Source organism: Melanerpes formicivorus, unplaced genomic scaffold, assembly GCF_026170545.1.
Source record: "Melanerpes formicivorus ecotype bairdi unplaced genomic scaffold, bMelFor1.0.p_v2 SCAF_96, whole genome shotgun sequence".
Classification (NCBI taxonomy): Eukaryota; Metazoa; Chordata; class Aves; order Piciformes; family Picidae; genus Melanerpes; species Melanerpes formicivorus.
Genome location: NW_027142448.1, coordinates 2,276,920 through 2,303,043, shown reverse-complemented (window position 1 = coordinate 2,303,043; position 26,124 = coordinate 2,276,920). Strand labels below are relative to the sequence as shown.

At 44.2% G+C, this 26,124-nt stretch overlaps 2 protein-coding genes across 7 annotated transcripts in view; both read left to right on the top strand.

The window, feature by feature from the left end:
• Positions 1 to 4,703, top strand: part of TMPRSS7 (transmembrane serine protease 7) — a 49,967-nt gene extending 45,264 nt beyond the window's left edge. The window contains exons 17-18 of the mRNA XM_068166042.1: positions 123 to 259; positions 4,474 to 4,703. Coding sequence (XP_068022143.1) covers positions 123 to 259; positions 4,474 to 4,644 — 308 coding nt within the window. The 3' untranslated portion in view covers positions 4,645 to 4,703. The remainder of the gene's footprint in view (positions 1 to 122; positions 260 to 4,473) is intronic.
• A 14,982-nt stretch (positions 4,704 to 19,685) lies between these two features.
• CUNH3orf52 (chromosome unknown C3orf52 homolog) overlaps positions 19,686 to 26,124 on the top strand; it is a 31,487-nt gene continuing 25,048 nt past the window's right edge. For 4 of the 6 annotated variants that reach the window (XR_010990812.1, XM_068166052.1, XM_068166049.1 and 1 more), the window contains exon 1: positions 21,672 to 22,124. Coding sequence is in view for 5 of the 6 variants with exons in the window: in XM_068166052.1 (XP_068022153.1) it covers positions 21,957 to 22,124 (168 nt within the window). In the remaining variant the exon portion in view is untranslated. Of the gene's footprint in view, positions 19,793 to 20,601; positions 20,749 to 21,669; positions 22,125 to 26,124 lie in introns of those variants that run through there. The other 2 variants (XM_068166050.1, XM_068166053.1) reach the window with 2 other exon arrangements.

The window sequence follows — 26,124 nt, the reverse complement described above, 5'->3', positions numbered from 1 at the left end:
AATAACTTGGAGGTTTAAAAGTGTCTGCAGATATTTTCTGAAGACATTTTGGGTTGTATTTCAATAAATTAGTAACTTGCTGCGCTCCACCAAATTATTCTGTTTTTCAATCTGCTTTCCAGATGATGAAGGTTCAGCAGTTCTTCAGAAAGCAGAAGTAGAAATTATTGACCAAGCATTATGTCATTCCACATATGGAATCATCACAGCTAGAATGTTTTGTGCTGGACTCATGTCTGGGAAAAGAGATGGGTGCAAAGTATGTATTTTAATATACTTTGTATAGAGTTTATCTTTGTCTTTGTTACCTGATGAATTGTAAGAGTTAGTTGGAATACCCCTTTGTGGCTGTCTCGGTCTGGAGAGGGAAAGAAACTCAGTTCTTTTGAATATTCCCGTGTTGTGAAATGAGAGGCACAAATGAGGCCAAAATATCAACAGCTACACTATTGATTACATAAATAAAGTGGACATAAGAAGGGGAGAGGGAGAAAATAGAGAGGGGGAGAGAGAAGAGAGAGAGAAGAGGAAATGAATTATATTACCACACCCCTAACCCCCAGGAGACGTTGGGTTTGTAGAGAAAGAGTGCTGAGGCTTTGGCTGGAGAAGAGATGTGGTCCTCTGGGTAGCCTGTTCAGCTCCATGAGTTGCAGCAGGAGGATCTTAGTACACGGAGATAGGGTTCAGTCTGCTTCTTCCAGGCTCCACGGCCTTTTTTCTCCGGAGCAGCATTGTCCCAGACTTCTCCTTCTCAGTGGCATGCTCCTTCTTCTGTGTTTTCCTTCATCTCCGTTTTTCTCCTGCATTTTAATTCTTCTAAGCCAGTAGTGGCTCAAGTCTTTCATACAGTTTTTAGTCCTTAGGTATGTGTCCAAGTATTGTCCCTCAGGAATTCCAGGGCCAGGAAATCATCCTTAGGTATTGTTCCCCAGGAAATCTTTCTGTGCATTCCTATGTGTTTTGGGCAGAGGTCTGGATGGGGGGGGTGAGGGGGCTCTACCTCCTCCTTCTCCATCTACATACTCCCACACTCATTACACATCAGGAAACAGGTGGTGAATCCATTGTCTCACCATACTCCCTTCCTGGGGTATCTGATGGCTGGAAAATTATCTTGTCCTGAAGGCTTGATGGCTGGGTCCAGTGAGCGATGTTATCTTCACTCCTTCCAAGAGTCGTTCCAGTGGCTCTGCCCAACACATATCAGCTATTGTCTGGGCAAGCAGCAAGTGATTTTATCTTTGTTGAGTCACACCAAGAGAGACAAACTTTTAGTCTCTCACAGTGGCCCATATATTTCAGTTCTGAAAAAACAGCACTGTAAGAGTTCTCCAACAACAAATCTGTTGTCTGAGTGTTGTACATGAAGCTTCACTGCTTCATGTACAAGACTAGCATCACTAAGCTTCAGCTGCAGTCCAACGGACAGACAGTTTACAAGTCCCTTAGGAAGTTAAGCAGGGCATTTTTGGCATGAGTCTCTCAGCTGAAGAAAAATCTTGATCCTCTCTTCCAACTTGGAGCTATAGGAGTAACTTATGAGATGCAGACTAATAAGCGTAAGTTCTCAAATGTGCAATGCTTGTGAACAGGAGATGCTTGGATATAGTAAATGAGGATTTTTTAGTGTATAGCAGAAAAACTGTCTCTATATATTCACACATGCTATATTTAGTTATATAATGTAAAATATTGATGTATGCTATATAACACACATTATAGAATGTATCATTTACACAAACCATATAGACTTATCACTAAAATGGTAGTAAATATGCTGCTAAAATAATAGTAAATCTGCTATTTTTATGATGATGGAGATGATATAGAATCTTGAAGATATTCTAGTTTTCAAACGTCTACATAGAAGTGAGAGACCACAATGACTCTTAGCACAAGCGATGTCTGAGGACTGTCTGAGGGAATTTAGTGCACCAGATGCTTTATAGGGATTAGTGAGGCATTGACATTGACACACTTAATTGACATTGAGTATCATTTTCACTTAACAGAGAGCATTTAAATGCATCATTAGACTGCAGTTCTTAAAGGACAAATGTGTCTGGCAGTTGTTAGGGGTGGTAGAAATGTGGGATTTGTCCTTTGTGTGAAACACCAGAATTTCACTTTTGTTTCTTCCCAAAACTAAAAAAAAAAAAAAAAAAAAAAACAAACTAAAAGAGAGAGAGATAAAAAGAAAACAAAGAAAGAGCATTTCACTTTCTAAATGCTGAATTTTAATTGTTGGAGCAGCAGGTGGCTTTACTGAATCATCTCGCTTCCAACCTGCATAGTCTAAGACTCTATAAAGTTTAATGGTTTGCTGGCTGTAACACAATATATGCCTAGAAGTCAGGCACGTCTCTTGTAAATGTTTAAATTTTACCAAGTCACCTTTTGGTTTAGTGTAGTGGGCTGAGAGATCGAGAAGTAAGCCCAAACAATATTTGTAAATCAGAACCCCAAAAACTGAAAAGAACAGATGCTCTAAAATCCAAAACACCTTCATGTTTGCTAGTTCCGACTCAAGCCAGCAATAAATCAAGCTATTCTCAGGCCCCACATTGGGTGCCAATTAAAAATGTAGTGGGTTGAGAGAGAAGGCCTAGCTCTCCCTCCCCCACAAAGAGGAAAAAAAATCCACAGCTAACTCAGTCAGAGAAGCAAAAGGGATGCTATATTTACAAGCAATGTGAAAATGCAGGTTATTTATACCCAACATATACAGTATTTACAATATATATACAGAAATATACAGCAAGGAAAAAAATACAAGAATAAAATTCCCTCCTCCGAACAGAGGAGGGTTTCTCCCCCCCCCCCCCACTCTCTCCCCCTACCTCCCTTTTTTCCCAAAAAGGGCTAGAGAGAGAGAGAAGGTAATTAACAAGGATGAAATTTTGTGCATGCAGCATTAGTGCTTATCCAAGGTTGCTCTGGCTAGGTGCCCAGAAGCAGGCAAGCTGGAAAGGGAGAAGGAAAGGAACCGGACTGAGAAAAATTGCAACTGCACTAAAACTTAAAGCTGTGTTCTACAAATCTACCAATGAAATTCGTTTAGACCTGTCTTTGTTTACAAAATATTCAGCCAGAGTGTCCCTGCACTGTCCCTTTATTAAAGGCACAGCCTCAAATGGTCACATTTAGGAAGTCCTTTATTGCATACAATGTTTTGGTAAAGTTTACTAGTGGTCTTTTCAGAGATGTTGTGTACAGCACAGTCTAACAGGAGAATTATAATACTGTCTCAAGAAATTTTCCCCAAACAGTAGCACATTCTTTTATACCTGAGAGTATACCGAGGTATTTCGGCAAGGCTGTCCTGTGCAGGAAGAGTACCCTTTGCTTTGTTCTGCATTATGAAATTATGCCATTGTGCAGAAAACTTTGAAGGCTACAACATCATTTAAACTGCTTTAATTGTGAAGACGTCATGTGCCCCGGATCATTATATTCTGACTTGTATTTACTAAAGCTGGGATTGTTTAGGGAGCTGGGATTGTTTAGCCTGGAGAAGAGGAGGCTCAGGGGTGACCTCATTGCCCTCTACAACTACCTGAAGGGTGGTTGTAGCCAGGAAGGGGTTGGCCTCTTCTCCCAGGCAACCAGCACCAGAACAAGAGGACACAGTCTCAAGCTGCGCCAGGGGAGGTTTAGACTCGAGGTGAGGAGGAAGTTCTTCACCGAGTGAGTCATTCGTCATTGGAACGGGTTGCCCAGGGAGGTGGTTGAGTCATCGACCCTGGAGGCATTCGAGGGGAGATTGGACGTGGCACTTGGTGCCATGGTGTAGTCATGGGGTCTGTGTTGATAGGTTGGACTCAATGATCCTCGAGGTCCTTTCCAACCTAAGTGATACTGTGATACTGTGATAAAGGACAACATTTAGGGAATTTCCTTCTGAAAAAAAAAGAAAGAAAGAAAGAAAGAAAGAAAAAAATAAACACCTAACCCCCCCCAAAAGTAACCAAAATAACCCCTGAGAAACCCCACAGCAGCTGCAGGATTCAAGGTTTCAATTTACCTCTAATTCAAAAGAAATTATGTCATTGTTTCATATTTTAAAATGTTGATTGTATTAATTATTTATTGAACCCCCTACTTTTTTTGAGTTGTTAGGTGTGTAGCCTATAAATGAACACAGATATATCAAGCAGCGGATATGGAGTGAATAAGTTTGAGGCAGGGAAACAAAATGTGGAATTCAAATCTAGTCCATGCTAAATAATATCTTTAAAGAGTCCTCTCTGCTGTGAAAGACTAAACTTTAGTACAACTGTGCAAGCCTATCTGCATGAAGAAAACAACCTGGTAAAATATCTGGTAGTTTGGACTATGTGAATGGGGAAATGTAATCACTGTTGGAATTAGTCATGCCTAATTTCTCATTCCACCTAATTGCTGTGGAATTTTCCCCCGGGTTTATTTATCTGTGCTGTAATCACATATAACTCAATATATTCTTTTTAGGGTGATTCTGGTGGACCATTATCATGCCAAAGCAATGGAGATGGAAAATGGTTTCTGACTGGCATTGTTAGCTGGGGTTATGGATGTGGAAGACCAAATTTCCCAGGTGTCTACACGAGAGTGTCAAATTTTGCACCATGGATTCACAAATACGTGCCTTCAGTCTTGTAATCTGAAAACTGTTTTCCTTGGATAAAACATGTCCTGGATATCTTCATTAAAAATCATACTTGGTGAAACAGTTCAGTGATGGTATTTCTTTGCATGCACTCATTCTGTAGTAAACATATAGAAGTAGCAAATACCCATATTTCTAGTCTTGATGGAAGAGGAAGCTCCTGTTCCTGGTGGTGGCTGTTCTGTGCAGATGTCTGGAAAATGCCATAATAAAGTTTCACTTTTTTTCATTCTGTAGGCACCAACTAAATGCATGTCATGCTTAGTCATTTCCTCTGAGATGTATATAGCCCACTACAGTAGCAACTGTGAAGTAACATTAACAGCATTCTTGCAAATACTTTCCTTACCTCCTCTACCAAGAGTGGTTGACAGAGAGTGAGAGAGGAGCAATTGCAAAAAGTGAACTCAGTCCTCTCAAATCCATAGGGCTTGGTTTTGGAGATCAGAAGTTCTGCGTTAATCAGGGCAAAAGACAGTAGCCTTCTTTCTTCTCTCATGCATTAACTGCATGATGTGGCACTACTCTTTTCTTTCCTACCTTAATTTCATCAGTCAATTTCATCCACCTAAGAAACTGAATTATTTATCTTAAAGCAACCTTAACAAGATGACTAAATATGGTGATTGGTATTGTTGCAATGATCTTGTCCGTTCCTGAAGAAAACTTCTGTTCTCTTAGAGGTACTACTACACAGCTTGTTTCTCTGTTAGAGATGAGGCAAAAGAGGTTTTGCTTCCTCTTGGCTTTTTCTGTGGTTTTGGTTGCTTTTTTCCATGGAGAGAGCAATTCATCAGCTGGTTGTCTGTGTAGTGGAGATAGGCTGTTGGGGAAAAAAAAGAGTTCAACAAAGCAGTTTATCTACAACTGTAGTTTGTATTCCTGAGCTGTAGGGATTACTTTCCAATTAACCCCTTGGTTTTTTCTAATTTTAAGTGGATAAAGCTCTGTAATGGGTTGGGGCAAACCCCCTCTCCACCACGCGCAGAAATAACGACTCGAACAAACAGATTGCAAAAGTGATGGAAAGTTTAAATAGAGAACAGTAAGTGCGTGCAGAGAGCTAGAAACACAGTGACGAGACCCCAAAACAGTCCCAGAAAGATCCCATCCCCACCTGAGGGTGCACCCAAAACCCCCAGGGCTCCTCCTTCCCCCCCCACCCCCCCCCCCCCACCCCCCCGCTACTAGGCTAGTCTCAGCTGGCCAGATCTGAGATTGCCAGGCCCATGGCCGGGAGATCTCTCCCCCAGTTACCAGGTGTCAAAGAGGAAGGAAAGAGGAAGTGCCAGACCCCGCCGTAAAATTTATAGTGGTGCAAGGGATTATGGTAGAAATACATAATTTCCCGTGTCCACCCACTGGGCTGGACTTCTGGACACAGGAACCACCCCTGTAGCAGAGGACACCCAGTCCAAACTACGACAATCTCTGAGCTTGTTGGCTTACTGACTGAGATATTTCCAATTTCAAACAAGAAATGTGAACATAAATTGCTTTGCAATTATGTTTATTCTCTGGTACTGACTCGAGGCTCAGAATTTCAGGTGTTCGGAGGAATTGCACATCTCATAAACATTTCTGTGGATTCCGCTAGATGTCTGTTGCCTCATTTAGCTTGCTCTGGGATTTTTTTTCCCATAAATTGATTACATATGCTTTGCACTGTCTCATAAATTATGTTCTTCTCTTGTATTTCTGAAAGGAGTGAGTGACTGACCTGTTTTCAAATTATGAGGTTCATATCCCACTTAGCCACTTAGGAGAACAAAGAGTTTAGTGATGGCAAATTTTCCTCCCCACCTCAGCTGGCTCCAGCATCAAGCAGTACAGCAAAGGCAAAATGAGAGAAGCTTGGTGTGCTTGGCTGGCAGAGCATCATGCTGTTCTGTGTTATTGTGGTGAAGGGTGAGTATGCCTGGAATTATGCCCCAAATATTGCCAAAATATGTCCCTACATGTTTTCCTTAACACCCATCCCTTCCCCCTCCTTTCTGGACTGGGTACACAGGCAGAGCCCCGTAAACAAAGGGCCAGGCATCAACAAGCCAGGGTAAACAACCCAACCTGCCTTCTTTGGGGTAAACAAGATCAAACACTTACCTTATGGGATGATTGTGGGATGATTGTGCTACTTCCAAGTTTGGACATACTTCTGACCATTTGCTTTGCTATTGGCTATTTGTGTTTACCAAGTTTGACTGTTGGCTAAATCCAAGCCTTGAGCAAATTCTAAATATTGCCCAAATTGTAAACAACTCACTCTTTCAGTGGTGCTACTGCTCTTGCTCCACACACATGTTCTGCCTTCATCCACACATGCCTTTGTCTGCAGTCTGGAGAGAAGCCTACTCCCTGGGAACAGCCAGCATGCTTCAGTTTATTTGGAACCAGCAAAGAGTCCTTCGCATAAGCTGCACTACAACTACAGCCAGCTTTGCATTGTATCTGCAGTTGTGCTGGTAGGAAGAAGATATCACCATGCCTTAAAGGGACTGAGACTCCAGGGGTAAGCCTAGCCAACTGGGAGAACTCACTCTTTCAGCAGTTCTAAGTGTCTATTGCACAAAGCTGCAGAGCTGTGAGCCGAAGCAGCCCTCCATGTGCCTGCTTGCAAAGTAAGGTCTACACCTAGCAGCCCGTGTGACATCTGCTCAGCCATGGGAGAAGGAGATACTGCCTGCTGATCCATGTTCAGATGAGCTAAGCCCCATACAATTCAGAGCATCACCCATGCCTTGACAGGGCTGCCTGTGAGTGTCCCAGACATGCACTCGTTTCTGAGCTGAGCCGAGGGAAAGCTCTGCTGCCCTGCACCACTCTGCTCAGCCACCCCTTGCCCTTCCCCCACTCTCAAGCTGCTCCAGGAGGGGGACTGCTCCCCCACAGCATCCTGCAGATTCTGCAGGACCGCCGGCACCGGAACTTCATGAGAGCTTGTTCCAGGCACCCTGCAGCCTCAGGAGTAGGCTGTCTCCACTGTGTCTGGAAGGGACCACCGGCAGGAGCCAGCCAGGTCCCCACAGCCTGAGTGGCAACCAGCATAGCAACAGGATAGCAATGAGTATTTCATAAGCAAAACTTCCAGTGTTCACATGTTTAATGCCAGTTTTGTTTCTGTTTAAAATCCCTGCACTTAAAATCCTGCCTGGTATTGTGATCTATGGCTTAAAATGCTGCTCCCGTAATGCCTGGAGCCACAATTTGTGATAAAAATTGATTTAAGTCTCTGAAAGGTTTCTTCAAAATTGTACGTGCCTGACACCTAGCTGTATAAGATACCAGGCATCTTGTTGAGTTGCCATCTGGTGGACAAGCAGCAGAATTGCAATTGGTTACATATAGAATAAACCAGGTTGGAAGAGACCTTCAAGATCATCACGTCCAACCCATCAACCAATCCAACCCACCTAAACAACTAACCCATGGCACCAAGCACCCCATCAAGTCTCCTTCTGAAAGCCTCCAGTGATGGTGACTCCACCACCTCCCCAGGCAGCCCATTCCAATGGGCAATCACTCTGTGTAGAACTTCTTCCTAACATCCAACCTAAACCTCCCCTGGCGCAGCCTGAGACTGTGTCCTCTTGTTCTGGTGCTGGCTGCCTGGGAGAAGAGACCAACATACACCTGTCTACAACCTCCCTTAAGGTAGTTGTAGAGAGTGATAAGGTCACCCCTGAGTCTTCTCCAGGCTAAGCAATCCCAGCTCCCTCAATCTCTCCTCACAGGGCTTGTGTTCCAAAGCCCTCACCAACTTCGTTGCCCTTCTCTGGACTCGTTCCAGCAAGTCAACCTCCTTCCTAAACTAAGGGGCCCAGAACTAGACACAGTACTCGAGGTGTGGCCTAACCAGTGCAGTGTACAGGGGCAGAATGACCTCCCTGCTCCTGCTGGCCACACTGTTCTTGATGCAGGCCAGGATGCCATTGGCCCTCTTGGTTCTTGGTTCTTATTTGAATAACTGTTTTGTACTTTTCTAATTTGTTTCAGAATTGTTAAACTATACCAGTTTACGGAGATATGTACACACAACCATACACTAGAGCCTGCATATAGACTGCTAAAAGGTTATTAATGGTTTTTATATTATTAAAAATAAACATTATAATTAGTATATAATAATAAATATTTATATAAAAATGTAAATGTCATAATATTGTTACAATAATAAAAATATTATTAATAATATTGCATATATTTGTACTTTCATAAATTAAAAACCATTACAATTATGCATAAGAAAGAAGACTCATTTAGGATTTTTTTATTAGGTTGATTTAAAGGCATCATGATATGAGCATTCACTTCCAGATGGATTTCTGTGTACACCATACCAGCTCCACATGAGAAGACTGCAGTGCAGGTAAGAGACCCTATTAAGCTTTGCCATAGGAACATGGTAAATGATCTCTCTGCCCACCATGGTGTCTACTGACCTCTATTCTTCATATGCAAATTGCTTCTAACCAAAGTGATAACTTTTCCCCCTCTGCTTACACAGCTTTAAATGCACATGGAAAAAAATGCAGCTGAGAAATGTGGGGGTTCCATGTGTTACATAGCTTGCATTATCTTAAATTAAGCCTCTTCAAAAGATGAAAAAAGATAAATATACTAAAATGTAGTAAAATTAACTTTTCTCTTGAAGTCTTTCTACTCAATGTCTGGAGAATAGGTACTCACTACTGCTCAACTTACAGAAAAAGCTTGGGTCAGAAGTACTGTTTCTTCAGATGGATGATGTGTTTCTGGAGAAGGTGGCTTCTAGGAACATTAGCCATGCCTTCAATAGTTACAGTAATCATGCTAGTTCTGCACTATTCATCCAGTAAGTGTTACTCAGCTGCCCTGGACAGGATGGAAATTTTGCACACTGTGAATGAATACTATGGAAAGTTCAAGACTAAGCATCTAAGCATGTACTGTGTGTACAAACTACTGACTTTCCCTTCTCCTTCATGTGTTTGCTGAAGGAAAAATGTGCAATAGTCAGCAGTTGGAAGCTGCACAAGAATAATGAAGCTAGGTATTTTATATCTAATTTTTTTTGTCTCTGCTTATGAATATCATCATTGTAACTTGTCTTTCCTGAGAACCTCTAGGAACTAGCTTTCTGTCTTCTCTTCAGTTTTTGAAAGCAGAATGGGTATTTCACTTGTGTAAGCTGTTTCCCTGTTCTCAACATATAGCCACAAAATCCATATCTCTTCTGGAGAGTAGTACTGCAGAATATGGAATTTTAATAATTAGAACTTCTGTGTAAAAGTGCTTGTCTTTACCTGTTCCTCATTCCTCTCCTTTTCTTCTGGGCATAATTCTGTCAGTTGGACTGACTCAGCACTCTGGCTATTGCTGCTGCACGTTTCTTTTAAGAACCAATATCTACAGATGCCAAGGACAAATACGTGTTTCTGCAAGCCTCTTGTTCTGTGAGCATTCCTGTAATGTTCACAGGCATGCTAATTTCTTTCAGTCTGTTGTTGCTGTGGGTTTGTTTGTGGTGGGTTTTTTTGGTTCCAGTTTTCTCCTTTATCTATATTGATGGAAAAGTAGAAATTCCAAACATGACCTTCATGATCTAATGTCACAGAAATTCCTCCTGGAAGCAGAAGCAACTCACAATTACCTAAGTTCCCCACATAAGTATAGCAATGATTTAGGCATTTTTATTACAAAACCAGACTGGAAATAAGAGGGCTCCAGTCAGTCACAATTTGATTGATTTTTTTTTCCTCAGAATAAGAAGTTTGAATCTAGCAAGTGCCTCAACTGTGTACAGATCTAAGAATACAGCTGAACAGCTTGGCTTGTGTGTCTCAAAGTAAGGCAAACATTTTCTAGGTAAAAACAAACAAAAAACCAAACAGAATTTAGGATTTCAAAGTTATGGACAAATTGTTCCTTTGAAAGGGATTAGGAATGTGGGTGGGTTGGGGTTTTGTTGTTGTTTGTGGGTTGGGGTTTTTTGTTGGTTTGGGGTTTGTTTCTTTGTTTGGGTTTTGGATTTTTTTTGTAATTTCAGTTCCAGTTCAATGCATAAATTTTTGTTTCGCTTTCCCTTAACCCCCAAAGCAATACTTGCTTTCTTGCACTAATTATGTGAGTTCAGTACACTTTCCTGAGTACATGTGAACAGTAGTCTTAAACAAAAAGCAATTCTCTGTTATCTGTATTTCTCAAAAGAGCTAATTTAGTGTCTCAGAATCACAGAACATTCGAGGTTGGAAGGGACCTCCAGATATTGTTGAGTCCAACCCCCTGCCAGAGCAGGGTCACCTGGGCTAGTCTGCACAGGAATGCATCCAGATGGGTTTTGAATGTCTCTACACAACCTCTCTGGGCAGCCTGCTCCAGTGCTGTGTCACTCTCACTGTAAAGAAGTTTCTCCTCATGTTGAGGTAAAATCTATGTTCAAGCTTGTACCCATTGTTCTTTGTCTTTTTACTGTGCCCCACCAAAAAGAGATTGGCCACACCCACCCCTCAGATATTTATACACAGTGATGAGATCCCCTCTCAGTCTTCTCAAGACTAAAAAGCCCCAGGTCTCTCAGTCTCTCTTCATAGGGAAGATGCTCAAGTCTCTTAATCGTCCTCATGGCTCTTTGTTGGATTCTCTCCAGCAGGTCCCTATCTCTCTTGAACTGGGGAGCCCAAAATTGGATACAGTATTCCAGGCGTGGTCCCACTAAGGCAGAGTAGAGGGGGAGAAGACCCTCCCTAGACCAGCTGGATACACTTTTCTTGATGCACCCCAGGATCCTATTGACTCTCTTGGCCACAAGAGAACATTGCCGTCCCATGGAGGAATTGCTGTCCACCAGGATTCCTGTCCCCTGGAGAACTTGCTGTCTTCTAGGACTCCAAGGTCTATTCTCCATGGAGCTGCTTTCCAGCAGGGCAGCTCCTAACCTGTCCTGGCACCTGCTGCTATTCCTCCCCACATGCAGGGCCCTGCGTTTGTCCTTATTGAACGTCATGAGGTTTGCCTGCACCTAGCTCTCCAGTGTGTCCAGATCCAGTCAAGGTTTATGAGTATAAGGAGTAGCATATTGGCTACTCCTGATAACTTTCTTTTCTTCCATGTGGTTAGAGATGACCTCCAGAATGAGCTGCTCCATTATCTTTTCAGGGATGGAGGTGAGGCTGACTGGTCTGCAGCTGCCTGGATCTTCCCTCGTGCCTTTTTGAAGACTGGAGTGACATTTGCTTTCTTCCAGTTATTAGGCTCCTCTCCTATTCTCTGTGACTTTTCAGAAATGATAGAGAGAGGCTCAGCAACAGTATCAGCCAGCTCTCTCAGCACTTGTGGAAGCACCCTACCAGGGCCCATGGATTTTGGTGTGTTCAGCTGGTACAAGAGATCTCTTAATACAGTCCTGACTGACTGGTGGAGTGTCCTCTTCCCTCCTGTTCTGCTCCCTTGATTCCAGAGACTGAGGTTACTGAGGGCTGATCTTAGGAGTAAAGACTGAGGCAAAGAAGGCATTCAGCAACTCTGCTACCTCTCCATCATCAGTTCCTGTATGTCCCATACCATTCAGTAGTGGACCTACCTTTTCCTTTCTCTTCCTTTTGTCAGTGATGTAGTTGAAAAAGCTCTTCTTGTTCTCTTTCCCCTCCCTGGCAAGACTCAGTTCCAAGAGGGCCTTGGCCTTTCTTGTTGCATCTCTACATTCTCTGCCAATATTTCTATAAAACTCCACATTGCCCAGACCTTTTATCCACATGTTGTAAACAACCTTTTTGTTTCTGAGTTTCTCTAAGAGCTCCTTGGTTATCCATGCAGGTCTTCTCCCTCCTTTACTTGAATTTTTTTTCAAGGGAATACATTTTTGTTGACCTTGGAGGAGGTAATGTTTGAATATTAACCAGCTCTTTTGGGCCCCCCTTCCTGCTAGAGCCCTACCCCACTGGATAGATACTTCTAAGTAGAGTTTTGAAGAGGGCAAAGATAGCCCTCCCAAAATCCAGGGTTGAAATGTTACTTATCACCCTGCTTCTTTGCCTGTTGATATTAAGCTCCAACATGTTGTGGGTAACCACAGTCTCACAGCTGCTTTTACACAGCCAATACAATTGCTCATGGATGCAGATTATATGCTAGAAATGTAAAGACTGGAATAAAAATAGAAAAGTAATCATTTCATCTTCACTTCATGGCCAATCTTCAAGAGTTATCTCAATGGTCTTGAAAGACGGTGTGACTTCAAAATAATATTTTTTTAATGGAAATGAATGCACATTTACAATCCTTATTTGATACATCTGGTGAAAATAATGCTGGTAATCTAGAGGGGTGAGGAAGAGGAAAAGAATGTGTGGCAATGGTTGTAATAAGCAGTGTGAGCAATCTGGCAGTGTAGGCCTAGAGCCTGACATGGTAGTAGGCCGCGCCCAGCATGAGTGCGGAAGTGGCTAGCAGTATAGCAGAATAGTGCTGTGCCCGCACTGTGTAACCAAAGCAGGGCACTGGTAGCCATCAAAGCAGGGCACTGGTAGCCATAAACATAGAGAGTTATCTTGGAATGACAGGACGCACACGTATATCAACAATGCCACGTGTTAACCAATAATCCACAGTAGTACAGCGTGTGGTCACTCGTGAGGGGCCAATGAAGCCATGCCAGCAATGCCCCCCGAGTTTATATAAGTTGTAAAGTTTTTCTTAATATGCAGTTCTTCTGCACAATTCTTACTAGCCTGTCAGCCCTACTTTCTGCTCTGTACTATGCTTGCTTTATAACGGAACAACGCTGAAGCAATAAAGGAACAATACTAGATCATATTGATCAGCCATACTGATTCCTGTCTCTGTCGTCCATAAGAATGAAAACCCAAATATTTTTTGCCTTAAGAGATAATATTGACAATAGAATGTAACACTTAGTATTGTATTTCATCATTATTTAACTGTCAGATTGTAGAAAAACATATGACTCTTCTTGGCCACCTGGGCACACTGCTGGCTCATGTTCAGCTGCTGTCAACCAGTACCCCCAGGTCCCTCTCTACCTGGCAGCTCTCCAGCCACTCTGATCCCAGCCTATAGCACTGCATGGGGTTGCTGTGGACAATGTGCAGAACCTGGCACTTGGATGTGTTCAATCTCATGCCCTTGGACTCTGCCCATCTGTCCAGCCTGTCAAGGTCCCTCTGCAGATCTCTCCTACCCTCTAACAGATCAACTCCTGCCCCCAGCTTGGTGTCATCTGCAAATGTACTGCTGATGGACTCAATGCCCTCATCCAGATCATCAATGAAGATGTTAAAGAGCACAGGGCCCAGCACTGATCTCTGGGGGACACCACTGGTGCCTGGCTGCCAGCTGGATGTGGCACCATTCACCACCACTCTCTGGGCTCAGCCTTCAGCCAATTCCTAACCCAGCTCAGAGTGCTGCTGTCCAAGCCAGGGGCTGACAGCTTAGCCAGGAGTTTGCTATAGGGGATGGTGTCAAAGGCCTTGCTGAGGTCCAGGCAGACTACATCCACAGCCTGCCCCACATCACCAGGCAGTCACCTGGGCATAGAAGGAGATCAGGTTGGTGAGGGCAAGACCTGCCCTTCCTAAATCCATGCTGGCTGGGCCTGATCCTTGGCCATTCTGCAGGTGTGCAGTGATTGCCCTCAGGATGATCTGCTCCATAATCTTTCCTGGCACTGAGGTCAGGCTGACAGGTCTCGAATTCCCTGGCTCATCCATCCAGCCCTTCTCGTGGATGGGCATCATGTTGGCAGCTTCCAGGCATCTGGGACCTCTCCAGTGAGCCAGGACTGCTGAAAATGATGGACTGTGCTTTTGCCATATTTTTTTTAAAAGGGTTTTCAGGAGGAGGTTGGATGAGCATACAAATTCTGCAGTGCCTGAAACAGCACTTTATGTTACTTAGTAGGTGTTTCTTATCAGCTCATTAACATACTTATTTCTCTCCTTATGCAGCAAGACACAAGAGCCTTGGAGCCTTCTCTTCTGCAGACTGAACAGCCCCAACTCTCTCAGTCTGTCTCCATAGCAGAGCAGCTCCAGCCCTCTGATCATCTCTGATCATCTGATGATCATCTCTGATCATCAAGCTGCGCCAGGGGAGGTTTAGACTCGAGGTGAGGAGGAAATTCTTCACCAAGCGAGTCATTCGTCATTGGAGTGGGTTGCCCAGGGAGGTGGTTGAGTCATCGACCCTGGAGGCGTTCAAGAGGAGATTGGACGTGGCACTCGGTGCCATGGTCTAGTCATGGGGTCTGTGTTGATAGGTTGGACTCGATGATCCTCGAGGTCCTTTCCAACCTAAGTTATACTGTGATACTGTGATACTGTGATCTTTGTTGCCCTTCTCTGGGCATGCTCCAGCACCTCCAGATCCTTCCTGTAATAGAGGCTCCAGAACTGGATGCAGTACTCCAGGTGTGGTCTCACCAGAGTGGAGCAGAGGAGGAGAATCACCTCCCTCTACCTGCTGGCTATGCTTCTCTTGGTGCAGCCCAGGATGTGATTTGCTTTCTGGGCTGCAAGTGCACAGTGGCTCATGTTGAGCTTCTCATCCACCAGCACCCCCAGGTCCTTTTTTTCAGGGCTGCTCAAGGGAACAAGTGGAGAGCCCTTGCTAGCATCCATCCCCCTGCCTCTGCTGAGCTGCCCCAATGTTTGTCACAGGCCAGCATGAAATTACCAACCCCTTTCCCCTCTGAATCCAGTTTAAAGCCCTGTCAATGAGCCCTGCAAACTCCTGCTCCAGAATCCTTTTGCCCCTCTGGGCCAGGTGCATCCCATTGGTAGCCTGCAGCTCTGGTGCCTTGCAAACTGAGCTGTGATCATAAAATCCAAACCCCTGTCGATGGCAGCAGTCCCAGGGCCATGAATTGACCCCTTGGCTCTTCCTGAATGTTGCCTTGTCCATTGCCAGTGTCAGAGGGATGGAGGAGAACAAAACTTGAGCTCCTGATCCCTTTAGCAGTTGCCCCAAGGTCCTGAAGTCTCTTTTAATGGATTGTGAGCCTCTCACTGCTGCATCATCACTACCCACCTGAAAGACCAGCAGTGGGTAATAGTCGGAAGGACTCACAAGGGTGAGTTTTTCCAGGGAGTCAGCAGAGCTCTCTATGGAGTGGGTCTGGTCTGCATATCAGGCCCTCTGCTCCCCTCAGCAGGGAGTCACCTACAACAATGGCCTTTCCATTTGGCTTTTTGGGCTCAGTTTTTATGGCTGACCTGAGGCAGGTTGGCCCTGTGGCACTTCTGGCCTTCGTGAGCCCTCATCCTTGCCCTCAACCAGTTCCTCCTTGGGAGCCTCATACCTCTTCTGCAGGAGCACTGTGGGTGGTGTGCTTCTGAAAGGAGCAGGTTTGCTCCATTGGTATTGTGTGTTTTGTTGGGTAGCTGCCCTTTCCCACTGACCCTGCATGGGTGGGCTGCTGCAGGAGGGCTGGGGGCTACCTCATGAGAGGATATTGAATGCTCTGTTCCACTAAGAGTTGACTTCTGTCCTGTACTTGTAAAGATCACTTTGTGGAAGTTATTGATTTCCTTCTCACTCTCCCTGATGCTTCTTAACCTCTTCCCTGAGCTCCATCACTTCATCCTGGAGCTGTGCCAACCGGCTGAGCAGGTCAAAAGCCTGCTCACACCTCACACATCTGACAGTAGTGTATCATGTCTCTGATGATATAACATGAAAATGTTATTGTTTCTTTGTGAAAGAAGGGACTTTCTTTATGAAGAAACTATTAATTGTTGTTCACCTAGCAGCAGCTGTTCAAATTCAGAACAACTTCAGATTCTTCATGCATTCATCTTCCTTATCCCCAACAGCAGAAGCAGCAATGCCATAGACACAAAATAAGATGGATTTGAATCTGAAATAAAAATCCAGCCAAACCTCCCTTTCCCAAAACTTTCCTCCTCCCCTGTGCTGGGTTGAGGCAGCCCCCTTCCCCACCCCTGGCAACAATAAAAACTCAGACAAATGGATTGCAAAAGTGATGGAAAGTTTAAATAGAAAGCAGTGAACTTTTACAGAGAACCAAAAAGCACAGTGACAAAGAAAGATCCCAAAACAGACCCAGAGAGATCCCATCCCCACCTGAGGGTACACCCAAGACCCCCAGGGCTCCTTCTTCCCCCTCCCTCTGCTAGGCTAGTCTCACCTGGCCAGATCTGAGACTGCCCATCCCCCCATGGCCTTGGGCCTAGCCAGGCCCAAAGCCAGGAGACATCTCCCCCAGTTACCAGCTGACGGAGGAGGAAGAATAAGAGAGCGTGCTAGACTCCACACTGGATCTTATAGTGGGTGCAAAGAATTGTGGTAGGAAATACTACATAATTTCCTGTGTCCATCCCTCTGGGCTGGACTTCTGGACACAGGAAGTAAACATTGCAGGGGGGCACCCAGCTCAAACTGCAACATCCCCAAAGCTCCTTCGTTATCTATGCATCTATGTAAGTTTCCATATAAACACCTCTGGATATTCAGGGCCATATCCCATACATATTCAACTCATATATATTACCTTAGTGATGCTAGAGGATTCTAACCACAATGATGTACTATTTCTTGAAAATACAAATCTATAGCTAGAAAGCTGAGGTAAATTCATGCTCTATTTATGCTGCCACTGCACACCTTGAGTCCTGTGTCCAGTTCTGGGCCCCTCAGTTTAAGAAGGACATTGAGACACTTGAACGTGTCCAGAGAAGGGCAACAAGGCTGGGGAGAGGCCTTGAGCACAGCCCTGTGAGGAGAGGCTGAGGGAGCTGGGGTTGCTTAGCCTGGAGAAGAGGAGGCTCAGGGGTGACCTCATTGCCCTCTACAACTACCTGAAGGGTGGTTGTAGCCAGGAAGGGGTTGCTCTCTTCTCCCAGGCAACCAGCACCAGAACACGGGGACACAGTCTCAAGCTGCGCCAGGGGAGGTTTAGACTCGAGGTGAGGAGAAAGTTCTTCACCGACCGAGTCGTTCATCATTGGAATGTGCTGCCCAGGGAGGTGGTGGAGTCCCCATTCCTGGAGGTGTTCAAGAGGGGATTGGATGTGGCGCTTGAAGCCATGGTTTAGTTAGTCATGAGGTGTTGGGTGACAGGTTGGACTTGATGATCCTCGAGGTCTCTTCCAACCTTAGTGATTCTGTGATATTGTGATACCTCTTCCCTTCTGGGCTGTAGCTTTTAGACTCCTGTGGTTAAAAGCTCACAAATGTGAGGAAACACTAAATTTTCATGAAAGAACTAGAAGGGCATCATTTAGGTTCTTTAGGACGGTGCTGCAATGAAAGGAAAGAAATACTTATTTGTAATTAATTAACAAGAGGAAGATTGAGTGCTTGCTTATGTTCTCTTTTGAGCATAGCTGTGGGCTCTGATGTCTGCCATGGTTACAAGTGTATTCCCTGAGCTCTGGTATGCTTTGTGAATTTTTAGCATACTTCTCATAGATTTGCACTGTTTCAGGGTAAGGATTTTTGCTTTGTATCTCTTTCTGGGCTCCGTACACAAGGCCGTACGGCATTGAAAGGGACAGAAAAGGAAAAACAATGTATGTGGTTCAGTGCATCCTTGGATTCGAAGAAAGGAGAAGAGGAAATAACAGCCATGTACTTTTAACCCTAACAGTAAATCTGGCCTTGATAGTTGTTACCTCCTGGTGGCCCATCATTTTAGATGGTTTAAAGGTGGTTTAGATGATCATTAAATTCCACTCAGTGTTCAGAAGTGTTTAGGTTTCATCTTTATAAAAAAATAATAATAAACAAAGCTGTCAATGTGGACACCACTCCACAGAGCATGTGTAGTGCGTTGAAATTTCCCCCCCAGCATTAACTTTGCCAGACCAGCCCAGCTGGAAGAAAATGAAAGTTTTATTGACAGGCAAAACTACAATCTACAATGGAATGCAATGAATATGTACAAAATACACAGCATTTACAATATTCACAGATAGTTACAATTCACAAACAGCACAAGAACTCCCCCTTGTCAGAGACCAGGTGTAATGGGTTGGGGCAAACCCCCTCCCCACCACAAGGCAGAAACAACGACTCAGACAAAGGGATTGCAAAAGTGATGGGAAGTTTAAATAGAAAAACAATTTAGAAACAAACACCAATGAAAGCTTTACAGAGAACCACAAGCACCGTGACAAAGAGAGAGATCCCAGAACATACCCAAGGACATCCCATCCCCACCTGGGGGTACACTCAAACCCCCCCAGGGCTCTTTCCTCCCCCCCCCCCCCAACCCAGCCTTGGGCCTGGGCAGGCCCAAGGGAGGCGGCTCACGCCATTTTACCTAGGCTGCAGCTGGGGACAAAAGAGGAAGTGAAGACCCCGCATGGGCATTTTATAGGGGAGCAGGGCATTATGGGAAATGGAATACCTGCCTGTGACCACCCCCCTGGGCTGGACCCACCCATAGGGACCTCCCAGGTGTGTTCTGTGCAGTGGCATCTGGGCCAGCACCCAGCCTAAACCACCACACCAGGGCAAAGCTCCCAGCTGCTCCTTTTCTGCCCCGCACCCCCCTGTCCAGAAGGGAGAAGAGAAAGGAGAAGATAAAGTTGCTGTTAGGCTTAACCAAAACAATGCAGCCAAGGTCAAGCAGAAGCAAGTTAGTATCTCTCCTAAGCAAAGAGGTGAGAAGAGACAAGAAGAAAGAATTGTTTTGGTACAACCAGTCTTACGGTAGCTATCTCTCCAATGGAATAGTTTAGAATTGCCTTTATTTTCCTTTTCACACCCAATAGTGCTTTATTCACATTTTGCTACTTTTCTGCTCAAGACCTGTGAAAAAAATGTAAAGGCATTGCCTAAAACTACCACAGCATGCTTTTATTCTGCAGTACACAAAAAGGTGATTCTTTTCTAGTTTTAGATCCTGCATCTCACACTGTGGCAGTTGCAATCAACACCCATCCACACCTCCCACCCTGGCAGGGAAGGCTTCCAGGCGAGCTTGTGAGCAGCTGATCTTTTGTTTGCCTGGAGACTAACTAAATGAGAATTGACCACAGCCAAGACAACAGGGTTATAAATGGAGTTCTGCTATGGAAGGGCACTCTTTGACTCTTCTCCACAGGAGCAGCCTTTGCAGCTTGGAACTTCTCCCCTTTAGAATGGAACCTAAAGAACCTTGCACACACCCTGCCCCGGGTGAGTATATATCTTTCTATATGTATACATCTCCTGGGTATCCGTGAGAGATTTTCCTTTTATAAGTGAGTTGTGTGCACATTTTGGTTAATCTTTCCAAATAGTTTAACAGTTTGATAGATTAATTAGTTGTGCAACAGTATTTTCCCAACCGACATCTGAACCTGTAATTTTATTGTGTTGGAAGGAGGGCAGATTTAATTGTAATAAATCAGTGCCTATTAGCCTCCTCTGTTGTCTGTCTCCTTCATGACAAACACTGATACTGCTTCTACATCTGTGTTTCTCCCCTGCCCCAATACTTGTGTCAAACTAAATATCTATATTTAAAGCCTATATTTAGGAGATATGGTTAATCTTCTTCTAGTCTCTATGTACAATCTTAGATACAGTTTACCTTGGAGCTTCCTCTTTGAGTAAAGCTGTGCCTAACTTGCCCATTTTACTGAAGCACACATTTAAGGGCACAAGTTTCTTTTCCTTCTATTGAAACCAGGTATGTCTTCAATGTGGGAGAAGAAAGGTTTTCTGCTGTTCTGTTTTAGATGAAAGACTAGGCCAGAAAAGTTAAGCTCAGTTCTCAACTTTAAAGTGTGGAAGTTAGATTACCTAGGAGGAGGAAACTCAAGACTTTATAAGGAGCTCCTTCACAGATGAAAATAAAAGGACTTTGACTTTTGCAGGATGAGATCCATAATCATTAACTCATGTGGCTTAGTAAAACAGGTCTAGTTTCAGACTACTCAGTAGGCAGGTAAGGTCTTTTTCTGTGAGTTGCATATTAAACAAATGAGACTTGTCTCCAGCAGGAGTAATGAGAAACAGCAAGTAAAGGCTTTTCTAGTGAAGATGTCCCAGGTAAAATCCTGTGGATCCAGATAAATATTTTGATCTTGATGGCTGCTCAGCTTCATCTTCAGTCCTCTCCAGTTTCAAGGATCCTCCAGAACCAAAAGGTAGGGTATGAATTTGCATTTCTTTTTATTTGCTGAATAAAACAAAGTTTATGGAGTGCCTTTTCCTTGATGGCTCTGACATGATACCAGGAATCTGAACCCCAGGGAATACTCCAGGCATCAGTTACCAGATGAGTTGTACAAGGAGAAAATCTGGGAAACAAAGCATCCTCAGCATTTTGCATGAAAAAGAGCAGTGTCATGAGTGGATACTCAGCCAGCAGGACAGGGAGCTGGAAGAGAAACCCTTTGCTTCCCTCTCAGTACATGAACCTCTCTGTGCTGGGACAAGAAAGAGTGCAGGTACCAGATGCCTGCCCAATTCTTTTGAGCCAGAAGGGGGAGAAGTGTTGTATGGGAAGGAAGGAAAAACGTGAGGATGGAGTCAGAACAAGAGAAATGACGTAGGATAATACTGGGGAAGTGAGGGGAGGGATCAGTCCTCATCTGCAACTGGTTATCAGTGACTCTTAGTAGCATGGGAGGGTTCACGTGAGAAGCTGGTGCAGACTAGCTCTCAACTTTTGCTATGATTTGCTTCATAAAAGCATGCCCCTCTTCTCTTCAGATTTGTCCTTGTTTTTTATATATAGATTGTAAGAGAACAGACACCAGATGTGATTTTAGGCTGAGTAACAGCTAGAGAGAGGACAGTTCATAGCACACAGATCAGTAGTGTTAATTTCTTTATTGACTACACAGGCAGACTAAAATGAGAAGTGTGGATGGATTTTATTATGGTTTCCCTTCACAGCTTAACTGAGCCACAAGCTGTGTGATCTTTCACTCAGTTTGTGCTGTTCATAACTGTATCTGTTTGTTTAGCTGAGTTGATAACAGCAATTGTATTTCACTGTTTCGGCTGGCAGCAACAGGGAAAGCAATCCATCTCCTTTCAAAACTGCCTCAGACAATGACAACATTGCTGAAGGTTTAGTCACCTACTTGTCAAGGGCTGGTACATTAAGGTAGACAAACTGGAAAACCTAGTGTCACACAGCCAAGAAATGTAGTTCTGGTGACCAGGCAAATCGATACTTCCTCTGTCTCCTGTTTCTGTGCAGCTAGTGCAGATGGCTTTGTCCTTCCAAGGAATTCCTCCTATTTATCAAGTGTTTTGAGATCACTCCTCTGAAAACTATCATAACTCTTGCTGTTACCATACCAGAACTGTTACTGACCACAGCTGCAGCTGAAACCAGACGGAAATGAGTTGCCTTCATGCTTGCTTCAGAGACAGAGATCCTCACGCAGAGAGAGAAGCTATGAAAAGGCAAAACTCTGGTCAGGAGGTCGAGATTATTGAATTACAAGAAGATAATGTGGAGGAAAATGAGGCTGATCACGACAAGCCTCTAAATGCTCAAACAAGAAAGGTAGGAATTTAATTTCCTTGTTTGATTTTGGGGAAAACACCACACAGCAAGAGAGATTTCAGTTAGCTGGAACATTTGTAGGGGTGGTTTAATTTGTTGGAGGGAAAGGGAAAGTTTATTCACTTGAAAATAAAGCTGAAAACCCATGAAACACACTTATTTTCTTCTTCTCAATGACACATTCTAATATTGGAATGGGATTTTAAAGCTTTTTTTCAGTTTTGGGCTTGGCCATTTGTGAACTTTAACTTAGGAAATTAAGTCGTAATTGCTACTGCTCTCTTTTATTTTCTCTTTTCATGTTCTGTCAGTGGGATTTGACTCAAAAGCAGAAATGAGGCAAGTTGTAATGCATATTAAAACCAGCCTTTGATTCAGAGCAAATTAATCAGAAAACAGCACTGCCAAGAGAAAAATAGGCTGTCCAGCTACAGATCATGCTGGACACACTCTCTTTTTATCTTTGAGTAATTTACAGTTGCTAACAATCATGAATTCATATGAGTGATGTGTGCCAAAGTCTCATTTAAGACCAGCATGTGAATTCTGGGGGAAGGTAGCTTCCAGTGTTTAGCTTAAAGATCCAGAATGTCCTAACAGTGGCAGGCATTAACATCCACTCACAGGTGACTGTGGTGCAGTGGTTTTCATTGCTTACTGTTGGGCAGAGGAAATATCTGTGATAGAGCTAAGTTTCCCACTTTTCTGTAGGGACAGTTGTGCCCTCCTGTGAGCTCATCTGTATTAGTCACACCACCTCTCCCTTCCTGCTCCTGACACAGCGCCACCAACTTTTTCCTTGTACAAACTCAGTTGATCAGCTATGGGATGCTTCATTTCACTGGATAGGTAAAAACCTCAGTTATATCATTTATATCATTTACTTCCTTGACCTGGTAACCTGTATAAGCTTGCAGCAGAATCAGACAAATCCTAGGAATATGCAAAGAGGAACAGGAGAGGGTGAAGGAGAGGCAGGAATGAGACCTATTTGGCTATGCTGAGAAACTTTACTCTTCAGTTTCTGGTTTTTCACTTTCCAGAACTGAGTTTTCATTTGGGTTCTGCTGCTGAATCTGGCAAGCACGCTCCTATCCTATAGAGACTGATGGACAATTATCCTGCTCTGCTTCCTACTTGAGGCAGGTTAGTCAGAAGAACTGAGCTGTGTCCAGTTCTGGGCCCCTCAAATTAAGAAGGACATCGAGACACTTGAACGTGTCCAGGGAAGGGCAACAAGGCTGGGGAGAGGCCTTGAGCACAGCCCTGTGAGGAGAGGCTGAGGGAGCTGGGGTTGTTTAGCCTGGAGAAGAGGAGGCTCAGGGGTGACCTCATTGCCCTCTACAAATACCTGAAAGGTGATTGTAGCCAGGAAGGAGTGGGTCTCTTCTCCCAGGCAACCAGCACCAGAACAAGAGGAGACAGTCTCAAGCTGCACCAGGGGAGGTTTAGACTCGAGGTGAGGAGAAAGTTCTTCACCGAGCGAGTCGTTCGTCATTGGAATGTGCTGCCCAGGGAGGTGATGGAGTCACCATCCCTGGAGGTGTTCAAGAGGGGATTGGATGTGGCACTTGGTGCCATGGTCTAGTCATGAGGTCTGTGGTGACAGGTTGGACTCAATGATAACCTTAGTTATACTGTGATACTATGATACTATGAACTACCCTGCCCACTGGGGAAAGATTTTTCTCTGCTGTTTCTCCCTCCCAGCAGTCTTGCAGCATATACAGACAATGTCCAGAGGATTCTGGGGTAGTTGAGGAGATGACCATTTGCTTGAGGTCAAGCCAGTTAGCTATCCATGACGAAGAATAATGCTTTTGTAATGGTCTAAATCAGACTGTGGGCTTGATAGCTGTCTTTCTCAAATGACATGGATGGGTTGATTTTACAGTGCTAGGCTTCTTTTCTTTTTCAAATACAAACCCATACACTCCTGTCAAATATTAGATTGAAGCTTCAATCCTCTAATACATTTAAAAATCAAATAAAAAATATCTATGTAAACATGATTGTGGTGGTTTGGCCCTGGCTGGGGGCCAAATGTCTACCAAAGCCACTCTATGACTCTTATGACTCCCCTTCTTAGATGGACAGGGAAGAGGGGAAAATGTAACCAAAGGCCTGTAATAAGATATAAGCTGTAATAAGATGTAAGCAATTTTAATAATGCAAAGCACAAGCAAAGGCATGTGCAGAAGCAGAGTTGTTATTCTCTACTCTTCATCAGCAGGTGACAGTTGGTCACTCATGGGAAACAGGGTTCTATGCATAGAAGTTGCTCCGGAGGACAGGCACCATGGATGAATATCCCCACACTTCCTTCTTTCACTTAGTATATGTATCTGAGCTGATATCATATAGCATAGAATACCTCTTTGGCCAGTTTGGGTCATCTGGCCTGGCTGTGTCCCCTCCCAAGATCTTGCCCACCCCTTAGTGGGGTGGGGAAATGTTGGAAAAGCACAGCCTGGATGCTTGTCAGCAGTCAACACGAGCTACAACACTGCAAAACACAACACTGGAAAGATGCTCTGAGGAGAATTAACTCCAGCTCAGCCAAACCCAATACAATGACCACACCTGAAACCATGCTGTTAGCAAAACCATATTCAGTCACTGCCTTTCATTGTCTACCAAAGCAAGTTTCACGTGTTCCTAGGAGTATCTACAGAGATAACTGTACTTTTGTCTGCCTCTGCTCCTGGAGAAATTACTCTTGTAAGATCTTTCTCTGGGTGTCTGTTATCTCTCCCTGTTCATCTACCATTCCCCCAAACCCTTTAAACCAGCTGGTGGATGTCAGTTAAATTCAGTGCAAGGCTTTCTATTATTCTGGGTTCTTAGTTCATAAAGTAAAGGAATGTAACCAAAGTTAGTGCCTCCACATAGCACCTGGCTCCTGACAACTTGCACATGTGTGACACAGACAGCCTACACCATGTGTTCTTTTTTGCCTCACATTGATGTCAAAAAGAACATGGAGTTTACTGTTGGGTTTATGGTAAAGGAGGAAGGCTAAAAAAGAAAACATCGTCTATTTATGAAGTAGAGTAGAATAGAATAGAATAGACCAGGTTGGAAGAGACCCTCAAGATCATCATGTCCAATCTATCATCCAATACCACCTAAACAACTAACCCATGGCACCACGCACCCTATCAAGTCTCCTCCTGAACACCTCCAATGATGGGACTCCACCACCTCCTCGGGCAGCCCAGTACTCGAGGTGTGGCCTAACCAGTGCAGTGTACAGGGGCAGAATGACCTCCCTGCTCCTGCTGGCCACACTCTTCCTGATGCAGGCCAGGATGCCATTGGCCCTCATGGCTGCCTGGGCACACTGCAGGCTCATGTTCAGCCTACCATCGACCAGCACCCCCAGGTCCCTCTCTGCCTGGCTGCTCTCCAGCCACTCTGACCCCAGCCTGTAGCACTGCATGGGGTTGTTGTGGCCAATGTGCAGAACCTGGCACTTGGATGTGTTAAATCTCCAGCCCTTGGCCTCTGCCCATCTGTCCAGCCTGTCCAGGTCCCTCTGCAGAGCCTCTCTACCCTCCAGCAGATCAACTCCTGTCCCCAGCTTGGTGTTGTCAGCAAATTTACTGATGATGGACTCAATGCCCTCATCCAGATCATCAGTGAAGATGTTAAAGAGCACAGGGCCCAGCACTGATCCCTGGGGCCCTTCCTTCAATCTTTTGGCTGTGGAAAGAAACATCAGTTGGAGTTTTTGTTTTGTTGTATCACCTAAGCTTTTGGGTTTGCTTTTAATATTAGGACTGATGGAATAAGTAATGAAAAGACAATTCTGCCATGGTCTTAAATCTCATTAAAAATTAAATTGAATGCAAGTATTATCCCAAGAGGGTTTCCTTGTGTTCTCCTAGAACAGGGGAGATTTGTAATAAACTGAGTTCAATATATTCAGTGGCCTTTCATTTTCCAATCTTCTGAATTAAAAATAGTCAGTTGTAAAAGTCTCAACTATTTTGTGGTG